Source organism: Mycosarcoma maydis, chromosome 15 (genome assembly GCF_000328475.2).
Source record: "Mycosarcoma maydis chromosome 15, whole genome shotgun sequence".
Lineage (NCBI taxonomy): Eukaryota > Fungi > Basidiomycota > Ustilaginomycetes > Ustilaginales > Mycosarcoma > Mycosarcoma maydis.
This window is the reverse complement of record NC_026492.1, coordinates 563,909-575,418: the sequence shown is the minus strand read 5'-3', so window position 1 is coordinate 575,418 and position 11,510 is coordinate 563,909. Positions and strand designations below refer to the sequence as shown.

The following is an 11,510-nucleotide window of genomic DNA, read 5'->3' as shown; positions in this document are numbered from 1 at the left end:
CGACGGTGATCTTACATAGCGGTTGACACGGGATCATCTCGCGTCGCATACATACGCAAAAGTCCGCCTTCGCGATTTACAATTGGGCTTTTTCGCCTATCGAAGCTACCAAAGCTTGGATTGAGTCACTCGCGACTGCCATCGTTGAGATCACACTACTCGCTTGTTCGAGCACGGGTGACAGCCAAAGGACACTCGCGAGTGGTCGTTAGCGATCGTGGCACAACTTTCGAGCCTTTGTTTTCCGTTTGGCGCCTTGCGTTTCGACCACCACCAACACCACCACCACCACCACTTCTTGCACACCCATCTCTACCTCGAATCTGTTACACATTCCAATCCCGCGCAACATCACTCATCTCTCACAATGAGCAAAGGCCGCGGCAAGAAGCGCGCCCACACCGGAAGCGTCCGTGGAGAAACACCTCCTGGTGGGCATGAAGCCGCCTCAGCACCACCGCACGCCGATCCTGAACAGGTGATCACAGCATTTGTGGATCGCCATTTCTCCGAGCACTTTGCTTCAGACAAACCGCCATCCGACCAAGACCTTATCCTTTCTCGTTTGCTCTCACAACGCCTGGCTCCAGTACACCCCAATGAATGTCATCTTGCTGGCGCCTTGAGCTGTCTTCGCGAGTATCTCGAATCAGACACGCCCCTTTTCCCAGCTGCAGCACCCGCCACTCCCACCACTCCCCCCTCGACTAGCAGAGCGCTTCTTCCCTACATTAGCTGATTCTCCTCGCACCAAACAGGCCAAAGACTCGGTCAACAAAGCTCAAGCAGCTGATGCATTGGGGTGGTCTTCAATTTTGCCACAACGTGCTTTGTAACCCGGACCATCCTGGCTTCGTAGTGTACACCGCTAACTTTACCAATCTCATTTGGGAATCGCAGACCGAGTTAAAGGACATCATACCTGAGTTCGAGAGGATGACAGACGACGAAGACAAATCGCGCGTAGACAAATCGCTCGTAGAAATGGAGGTCAGCAACGTTTACTCGAATCTCGCCGCAAAACTCGCCTCCTACAGTGATGTGGACGAGGCACTGTCGCTTGTACTTGTTCACCTTGCACGTTCATTGCCCGCCCCTAAGCTGGGCATGGAAGGAGTGGATGCTAACGTTCATTATCCAGAGCAATTTGGCCGTGACTATTACGGTAATGCGCCAGACCGCTTCCTGCAGTTCATCACTGAACACGATCAGAAGTTCAGCACGCTTGATCCAAGCCAAGGAAAAATTTATTATCGAGGCACCCCCATCGTCCAGTCAAGCGGCACCGGCAAGTCGCGCCTGGTCTACGAATGTCGACATCGAACTCCTCTTCTCTATGTCTGCGTCCGAAAACGTACTGCCGATGGATTGTCTATGAAAGGCTATCCCTTTCCTGATCGTGGTGTACGTGCCTTTTTCGAAGAGGCTCAGAAGACCCACAACAATAAGTGTAACCTTCAGATTGCCTGTTTCCTCGGCGCTTGGTTCTCGGAGCTTGCTCAACGCCTCGCCGAGCGGCCCACTCAGCAGCAAAAACACGACTATCTGATGCAGCTCAACCATCTCCATCTAAAGGATGGTATCAATGCTGAACGCACCGACTTCTTCCAAACCGTTTCCGAGCGCGCTTCTGACACCCTCAAGCGTGCCGACAGCAGCTTTGACGAAAAGTCGAAACGTAATGAACTCTTCACCACTCACCTCAAATCGCCGCTTGCCGCCCTCGAACGAGAGATGAAGTGCATTATAGCTCACATGTACCCGCCCAACGCCCACGGCGGATCATCACCCAGACCTCCTATCATTGTGGCCTTCGACGAGTGCGTCGAACTCAACATCGAAAAAAACCCAGACATCAATCAGCTCAACAGCCTCCGCCGCGCATGGAATTGGATCAATGCCCAACAAGCCAGCGCCAAGACCACGACGTTCTGGCTTGTGTTGATCAGTACCAGCAGCAGCGCGGCCGATTTTGTCAAGCATGCCCACCGCTAACGTGTTATCATTGGCAGTGCCCATTTTCATCGGCGTTAGTTTTGACGTGCTGCTTTCACAGCAACCCAGCCTTTCTTGCGCCTCGCAAGCTTCTGCGGACTCTCACATCATTTACTACGGACGACCGCTGTGGAAGACATTCAATTCTGGAAGCCTCTGGGTGATGGCCAACCACAAATTGATGGGTGGCGAAGACTTTGCCATCCGCAAGACCGCCCACTGCTTCAGCATCTTGGCGTCTCGTCTCGCGCTAAGCCTTTCGCCGACTGAATCGCCAAACTCGGAACTCTTTGCAAGACAGAAGCAATTCGTCGACAGCACAGTAGATCGCCACATGCGCATTGTCACGCATGTTACCAGCGAGGGTGTCATGCACGTTGAATCTCCATCAGAGCCTGTGCTAGCCATCGCTGCTTCCAATATCATGCTGGCTCCCTACCTCCAGTCAGCTGAGAACGCGAGAGGCTACACGTACGCAGACATCCTCAAGAAATTTCAGCAAGAATGCTTGCTCAACCCCGATGTTGCCTTGCTGAAGGGCAGTTTCGGTGAACTTGCCTCGCGGATCATCTTGATGGTTGCTTGCGACGCCGTGAAGCGCAAAAAAATCGAACAAACCGAGCCAAAGGAATCGTCGGACACCCAGCACGTGGGCGCCAGCATCTACGCCAAGCCCGTGCGTCTCGAAAGCGTTCTTGAGAACCTCGCCGACCTCGACGAAGCCAATCTCGCTGCGCTGCGCCAACGCCTTGAAGATGTCTACGATGCCGGCTCACGCACCGAACGGCATGCGATTCCGTTCAGAGATCAGTTGCAATCGGCTTCCTCTATGCTGCCGATGTGGATCAACTATTACGCATTTCGACTTGCTTCCCGAAGCGATCAACAAGATAACACCCGAATTTCTATGGCACTGCTGGAAGCGTGGAGTAGCCGTGCAAATGGCGCACACACAGCATGGCATCGATGGCATCATCCCGGATCTTTGTAGGTCATCTCGACCGGCCCTTCGTTGATGGTTCATCCACCGATGCCTCTAACATCACTCTTGAGCCCAGAGAGGGCGAGAGGCACGCTGCGCGCTACATGACCTACATTGCCTGGGAAGCAAAGAACCGAAGGGATCCACAGAGCACCACGGTCCCTGCTAGTTCAGCGCCTGTCGTTGCTGGACCCGGTGATCAAGAGCGCCTCGATGGCACCGCCAAACGAGAAGCCACTGACCGAACAGGCTCTGTTGATCGTGCTTTTCGACCTTGGCACAAGCACCGGGTTCAAGAAAGCGCAAGACGGCTCTCGACCGCAAGTGACGCCTATTACCGGTCAACAGTGCCCTCGGCTGTGCATTCGAGGGTTTGCTCGGCCCGCACGCTTACCCCTGTCTGGACCTTTTCGAGGCCCGTTCAACCTTGGTGGACATTCTGTCGTCTAGCTCTGATCCCGCACCAAACCCCTCTCAACATCATCGAAAAGCCCATGTGGAATGAGCGCATCCAGCCCGAGTCGGATTCCATTTAGGAAGTGAGTTCGATTATCGCCTGCTCTAGGGTTTCCCAACGTTCAACACCGTTCTGCAGGCTCAAGGCGCCACCAGCACCCTCGATTCTTCGTCTCTCTCCTGATCCTTTCCGAAGCTCTCTCCTGTTTCGTTTTTCGTACGCAATGGCAATGAACATGTTTCCCTTTAGCTACGTTTCGTTGTGTTCGGACCTTACTCACCATAAACGCGCACAATGGAGACCTTGAGCGCGCGACGCTGGCTGGAAAATTATCTGTGGAGGACTGAGCGCGGTATCGGCTTACATCAGGTTGGACATCGTGAAGGTCATCAGTAAATCAATTACTGATGCCGGGGGATACGGTCGTCGGGGCTTGAGCTTTACCCTAGCATAGTTCGTTTCGTACTCGTACTCTATAGGTCAGGCGCACAAACCAAAAGACTCAAATAGCTCTGTTCCCCTCTATACAGCCATATGAACACGCAACCTGTCTCTTGACCCCGTCTGCCGTCTTTATTAGCAATAAAGCCGCATTGTTCCATTCGGGTTGGTGTCGCCACACACATCAACATTGAACACATCCATACACATTCGAAACGGCCAACCCGAAGCCGAAGCCACAAGTCGATTGAAGCGGACTGTGCAGTCAATCTACCCACTATATTCCACTATGGTCATTAAGGCATCACTTCGTACCCGTGTGATACCTACGATATCGAAGTTGAGCGAAACTCGGTCTGATCTCGCCAACGAGACATCATACTGCAAGGGTTAGCTGTCGACAATCTCATTCACTAGTGTCGTCAGCTTTGACCATGATGGATAGATAGCATGTAAGACAAAATCTTTGATGCATTTCGATGTTCCGTTCTGCCTATGCCAGCGGCAAAGTCTCTACTAGTCAGTCGTCTCCTCGGCAAGTTTGTAAGCTTAACCTCTCCATTAAAAATGTACCCTCACGAATATCGACTCAGTATTAATAAATAATTCGTGATTGTGAATCACGAATGATGGTGGGTCAGATTGTCTCAACTGTCCCGCCTAGGCGTCTGACAGTTGGGAATCGTTAATGATGTCACAGCTAAGCGTCACCCGCCGGTTGAATGCACGATGCTTTGATTGCGGCTTAGGCCTATGGCGAGACATGAGAGCTCGACGAAGCTCCCTGCCCGCTGAAAAAGGGGGCTGAATGAGCGCAAGGGCGAGCGACAAGAGGGAGGGAGTACAGGGGGGGACAGTTCGAGCGCTAGGCTGACCAGCGCTCAGATTCTTTCACAGTGACTTACGACTAGTTGCTCCAGGCGGGAGCGTGCGCGTTCCAGACGATGTACAATGTGTAAGGTTTGAAGCGCTTCGAAGCACAGAACTCCTCGCGTTGAGCCGAGGATATGCTGTGACATGCTTCGAAACACAAGAGAAAGCTAAGAGGAAAATTCAGCGTGTCTACTTTGAGAAGCACATGTTACTGGAAGCCTGATCTTGTATCGTTAAAACGGATCCTATCCTTCGAAATCTCAACAGTCGTGAGTCACGAGTCAGCGTGTGGATCGAAAAGTGGCTCCAGGGTTTTGCTTGCTAGCCGAACGGCCAAGATTCATTCGCGATTCGGTCTGCGACAGGACAGCTTTACTGCTGTGAGTCAACAGCCGTTGAAGGTCCCCTCCCAAGGCCACGCATGACATGCAGCTCTCGTGCTTGGCATCAAACGCCACCTGCTCCGTGCACAGACGAATCGGATCGTCGCCTCTAGTTGAAGACGTCTCATCAGACAGGCTCCGAGACACCAATCCGGATCTAGTGCTACTTCAGCTTAGCTCGACTTTGATCAGATCGGTTCCATAGCCACAGACGATCATCCTTTCTAGCCATCTCCCTGAGTGATTCAGGGTTGGGTCGCAATGCAGCTGTCCAACACGTCTGGAGAAGGCTCCGCCTGCCCATTCCCTACCTCGTCGCCCGTGATTCGAGGACCCATCATGCAATCAAGTCCGGAGCCACTCCAGTTCGCATCGTGCTCGGACCAAGAGTTTTGAATAGTCTAGGTGGATGTAAAATGTTGGCAAGTGGCATCGTAGGACACTGTGCGGCCTTACTAACAAGGTGTTTTGTCTCTTCTTGGTCAACTCCAATGCCGATAGCTCAAGACATTTGGCATTTTCACTCTTCCAATGTCTCGCTTTGACTCCGCCCGCACCTGAGTAAAAGGGTTTTGCGTCTCTTCTATTTGCGCTTCTCATGGCAAATGCTGCTGTTGCTTAAGCTTCGGCTCTGGCCAAACAGGCGGGCAGCTCCTCATACGCGATCATTGGCACTCGAGGCACCGAGGAGTTACAGGGTCCTTCGTCTTCTGCAGGGTTTCGCCTCATGAACGCAATATCCCTTTCCCCTATCCCTGTCGGCTCACAGTACAATCCTCACACGTTGTCCTGCCGATTTCATACTAGATCTCAAATGTGTGCACACGGAACATCATTTCCTAGACCGACCCTCAGATAGCTCTTAACCCTTAGAACCCAAGTAGCTCGTGACTCGTGACTTGCAATTGTGAATGTCGATCTCGTGACAAATTGACGGTCAGCGCAAGCTGCATTGACGATTTCGACGTTGATCTCGCAGCGTGTTTCGTCAAACGGACGATTGGGTATCTGAAACGCTTGACATTTGTATTCGATATTTCGTGACAACCGTCGGCGGTGCTGTCTCACTTCGGTTGGTACGTTTCAACACCTTTATCCTACGCACTTCCATGCCCATCAAGTGTCTACAAACTTGAACACTGAGCTGCGCACTGCTCGTCCATTGCATCCTGCATCCTCTGTCGAACAGCCGAGCGCGACAGCATTCTGTGAAAGGCGTATCGTATCGTCTGGCAAGGAAAACAAATCTTGTATGCTACAAATCCACGATAACGCTTTCCCGATTGCCTGCAGTGCCGGTGCGTTTTGAAACTGAAATAAATTAATGTCCCACTAACTTAGTCGGATGGGGTGAGCTGCATTCTGTGATTGCTGATCGTGGACCCTGAGCCCGCATCGTTCCAGACCCAACCACATCCGGCTTTCTGGACCTCGTCCAAATCCCCGCTTCTACCACCAACGTCCTCATGTTCGCAAGGTTAGAGTTAATCCAACATTCCAAATCACCCGTCAGAAGGCGTCGACTGGTTCAGCACCAGTACCATGCCGGTCACCGGAGAAATAAACGCTGAAATTTCGTGGCTTGGCCGATAGCAGGCTGCTCTGGAGTCACTCCAAGAGCCTACGATTGCTAATGAATTAATTGTACAATGTTAACCAAACGTCAAAGACTCGCAGCCAGGCAATGCAAGCCAGTTTAACGTCTGCCGACAGCCGGGAGATCCAGGTAGCTCAATAGGTCGGCGTAGCTGAAAATACTCGAGCTCTTGGAGAAAAGTAGGACAATGGCGGCAATGAGCAGCACCGGGATCCAGAACCACACTAGCATCGCATCGTCACGAAGCTGTAGCTGACCTTTGCGACGGCGTGCAACGGCCGAGGTGGAGCCATGAGCGAGTGTCTTGCCCTTGCCGGAGGCGTGGAGCGACGAAGTCGATTTTGATGTTTGCGCCGATGACGATGTTGATGCAGAGACGGAAGGACTCTCGCTGATGACATGGGCTGAACGTCGTCTTGCCGAAGGCCTGCGCGAAGGACCAGCAGTAGGTGTACTGGATTCGGAGGGTGAATCAGTAGCGGCAGCGGAGGATGACGAGATGGGCTTGGCCGCAGAGGGAGTTTTGTGGGTTTGTCCTTCGGCTGCAGCAACCGATTCGTACGTGGGGGGAGGGGAGTACAATGGGTTGAAACCCCAGGCGCCCTCCTCGACAATGTTCTTCCACAAAGTGAGAAGGCGACCTCGCTCGTCTTGCTCCCAGCCTTGCTCGACCGGTGCCTCGCCGAGACGAGCCTTGCCCTTGTCGGTACTGGCGTCCTTCACGTCAGCAGACTGTTCGCTTGCATGGTCAGCGCGCAGAGAGCCCGACCACGGCATGAAACCGGGAGCGGGCAGAGCGAGATGAAAGACCGGAATCGCAGGCATAGCTGGCATAGCTGGCATAGCTGGCATGTGGAGTTGAGCAAACTTGTGAGCCACAGTATGAGGGAGGAACGCTCGATTCATCCAGTCAACGCCCGTATCACCAGCCTTTGTCAACCAGGATTTGTTGTTGGCAGAGTTGTGGAGTACCTCCTCCTTCGATGAGATCGTTTTCACGTCAGGTAGCTTGATAGCCTCCTCGGTGAGACGAGCATCGGCAGCTTTGAAAGAAGCCTTCTCGTCGATGATCGGCACCGGAAGCTCCGACAAAGCCTCGCGTGCTTCGAGATCGTCAGCTGCCTCTGATGACACGGAGCGGCAATCGTTGTCGTCCGCGTTGTCGCCACTGACGGAGGCGCTGTCATCGCTGTACTCGTCAAAACTGGTGCTGACGTTGTCGTCGTCAACATCAGAATGGCTTGGCTCGCTGCTGAGCTCGTCCGAGACAATGTCCTCGGCGTCATCGTTGTAGAAGAGACTCGTGGCGGCATGAGAAGTGAGTCGGCGCGTCTGCCAATGTCCGGTACGGGCTGTGTTGTCGAGCATCATCTCCACGTCTACCTGGTCATGGTTGCGAGCCAGATCAATGGCATAGAGGCCGTTGACATCGGCGACGTCGTCTCGAGCACCGGCACGAAGCAGCATGCGCGCGATGGTGACGCGACCCTGAATAGCGGCGAAGTGAAGCGCAGTAACTCCATTACGATCGCGCGCATCAAGCGGACAGCCTCGGCTAATCAGAGCCTGCACTAGACGATGGAATCCCATGAGGGTAGCCAGGTGAAGAAGGGTGTGACCCTGTTTGTTGGCCAGTCGTATCGCGTCGGCCCGTGGCTCTGCGTGCTCGATGTCGCTGACGTCGGCATCAAGAAGAGAGAGGAACTGCACCAGCGTATCTTGGAAGTTGAAGCTCTGAGAGCTGCTGGTAAATAGTCCAGCGATGGCTTCGCGAGCATCAGCATGGCTGACGCCGCCGTTAGCGCATCCAGCGTTGAAGGCAGGAGGCACACCGCCGGGCTGTTGGCCGCCGCCAGAACCAACGACGCGCATGGCAACCTCTCGCGCTGAGCGCATCTGCCCAGTCATCTGAAGGCCGACAACCTGTAGTGCTAGTTCCATAAGCGCACGGTCGGTGGTATCAATGTAGGTAAACAGTTGCAGAGGACCGTTGATCGGAGGTGGCTGGGTCACCTGTCCAGGGGTCTTGACGCTGACAACGACCGGGCCGGCGCTCGAGCTCGGCGGTAACAGACACACAAGCGTGTTACTGGCCCAAATCTTAGTGTTGGCCGCCGGTACGTCTCCGAAGACGCAAGTGATGCCCTCGGTAAAGTTTTCTCCAAGCACCGTGACCTCGATACCGCCACTGGTAGGGCCCTCGCCTGGGATGAGCTTCGAAATCTTGGGCTGAGGCACTTGCTCTATGCTGTGATTGGGACCGGAAGGCGGAGCTTGTGCAAAGCCTGGGGTGGTAACAGCTGAGCCAGCATTGGGTCGGAGATGAGGAGGCAGGGCAGCAGCAGCGGCCATGGCCATCAATTGAGCAAAGTCGACGCCGCTCGAAACGCCTGCTTGAGCATTGCGGAAGAATTGCTCGAGATCCAAGTTAGGCAGGCTGGCTAGGTTGGTCTGGAGGGTGGTGGGTGACAGTGAGCCTTGAGAAAGCTGAGCAAGCTGAGCTTGCATCTGCGACGGCATCGGTTGCGACAGGTGCGGCAGCTGTAACGCTTGCTGTTGGAGGACAGGAGCAGGGGATCCACCAACGCTTGAGGCCTCGCCCGGCGTCTTAGTACCAGTGCTGGTGCTATTGCTACGCCCAAGGCCGTTCAGAGCTGTGCCGGCAGTAGCGAAGGCATTCCAGAAGTCTGAGGAGCTGAAATCAGCAGCGTTGCTGGCAGTTGGGGCAGGCGAAGTGGCGGTCACCGAGGGCGTGTTCTGACCAGTGCCAGAGTACGGCGTCATGTTGAGATCCTTACCAGATGTATTGCGACGGCGTCGGTTGCCGTCGTAGGGCTTGGAGCGCTCCTTCTTGTGCTTGACAGGCGCATCCGGGTTGATGCTGCCGTTGGGAGTGGCGCTGCCACTCGTCGAGGTAGCGGTACTGGCCAGTTCCTCTTGCGACTGAGACGGGTTGGAATTCGAGTTTCTGGGACTTGAGCCGTTTACCTGTTTGATAATGCCAAGCGAGGGCGGCGCAGAAGGCGAAGCTGCGGCGGAGGCAGCAGCCTGTGCGGCGTGGGCAGCCTGACCCATCGACTTGTGGTCATCAGTGATCATGATAGGTGGGGTGGAGCCGGTGGCGATGAGCCGACCTTGCCAATCGCGCATGGTAAAAATGACGCAGAAGCCAACCTTTTCCTTGTGGTGACGACAGTAGCAGGTGATGCGGGTGGGAAGTACCGCCTCTCCCTCCTCAAAGTCAACAAAGTCGCCGCAGTTGAAAAGAACGACGCGCTTTTTCTCCTCTTCCTCCATGCGGGCCTGCGTCCTCTCGACAGCGTCGATCGAAGATGGGTCGATGCCAAGGGTCTTCATCTCTTCTTCAGTGGGTCGATTTTCAAGAGGCGTCTTGGGATCCTTCTTGCGATGGGCGCGTTTACGCTCCCTCTGACGACAGCCTTTGCAGACGTGGACGCGATCGTGGGGAGGAGTGGCATTGACGACGGTGGCATCGACAAAGAGCGTCTTTTCGGGAGGCACATCTGACTTTTGGTACTTCTTCGACTTGCGCTTGGTGCCACTGAGCGGAGGTAGCTTGATGTGTGTGAAAGAGCCAATGCGTTCCCAGCCGCCAGCGGAATTCGCCTTGGGGCGAACTAGCTCGATCCTCATTCGGATCTGGGTCTCGACACGAGACTTTGCGCCATGCATGGGAACGCCATTAATGTGGACTTGGAGGTCCTTGAGCCCCTCGCGGTTAGGACGGACGACTTCGAAAGCAGAGTAGCCGAGGTCGGCGTCGAGGTTGTTGCTGTGAACGGCTGTCTGCGAGCCCGTTCGTCGTGCTGCAGCTGAGGACGAACCTGGCAGCTTCTTAGGTTCGGATGACTCGCCCGAGTTGCGGCGCGATGACGAGGCGCTGGGGCTGGCGTTGCCGTTGCTGTTGCCGTTGGTATGGGGTGCACGAGAATGTGGCACCCTCATCGGTGCTGATGGTGGCATCATGGCGGAGACCGACGAGGCGGGGACGTTCATCGCGGTGAAAGGGTGGCCGCTGGTACCGTTTGCTGGGAACGGATCCGACTTGACGGCGGGCGAGCCGAAGGAGCCTGCTTGGACGAACGAGTCAAACATGGCTTCGTCGTTGTCAGAGATTTTGCCGGTCCATGCAACGTGAGCGTCAGAGTCTTCGCCGCTACCGGCAAAACTGGAGGTGCTCGCGGCGGCTGCGGGGTGACCAGGCGCAGAACCAGTCTTACGATCAGAGCCTTCAGGGCTGTCGTGAGTCATGGCTCGCGAGGTGCTGGTCAGACTATGCATGGCGTTGTGAGAAGAGACGGGAGACTGGACCGACTGAGGCGAGAAGCCGTAGTCAGTGCTCGAGGTGGAGTCCATCTCCATAGAGAGGTCGGCGTCGCTTTTCGTGCCGAGGTTTGTGAGACTGTTGTCCCAGCTTGCAAAGTTCATCACTTCAAAGCCTGACTTTGATTTGATCGTGCCAGCGTCGATATCGTCAATGATGGACTGAGGGTATTCGCCCCAGACGCTGGGCGAAAAGTCGGAAGCGGTGGCGGCAGGATTAGACTGAAGCGCGGCGGCAGGATTTGAAGCGTCAGCTGCGCGACGATGAGAAGACGCGCCAAAGCGTGCGGTGCTCTTGGCCGAGATCTCGTCGTCACCAGTCGAGTCGCTGGACGAGGGACTGCTGGTCTGCGTGAGACTTGGAGGCGATGCGGATTCTGGTTTCAGAGCGACGTTGAACTTGGCGGAGCTAGGAGTGATGACAAAGCTGGTTGACAT

The 11,510-nt window shown here is 54.8% G+C and overlaps 2 protein-coding genes across 2 annotated transcripts; one reads left to right on the top strand and one right to left on the bottom strand.

Annotated features, from left to right (window-relative positions):
• Positions 1 to 367: 367 nt before the first annotated feature.
• Positions 368 to 3,513, top strand: UMAG_05066 (uncharacterized protein; the record flags this gene model as incomplete). Its single annotated transcript, XM_011393047.1, has 4 exons — positions 368 to 589; positions 736 to 1,948; positions 2,013 to 2,924; positions 2,987 to 3,513. 4 exons carry the CDS (start codon positions 368 to 370, stop codon positions 3,511 to 3,513), a joined length of 2,874 nt encoding a protein of 957 aa, XP_011391349.1.
• A 3,314-nt stretch (positions 3,514 to 6,827) lies between these two features.
• On the bottom strand, positions 6,828 to 11,510 carry UMAG_05065 (uncharacterized protein; the record flags this gene model as incomplete). Its single annotated transcript, XM_011393046.1, has 1 exon — positions 6,828 to 11,510. The coding sequence occupies one exon, from the start codon at positions 11,508 to 11,510 to the stop codon at positions 6,828 to 6,830; it is 4,683 nt and encodes a 1,560-aa protein (XP_011391348.1).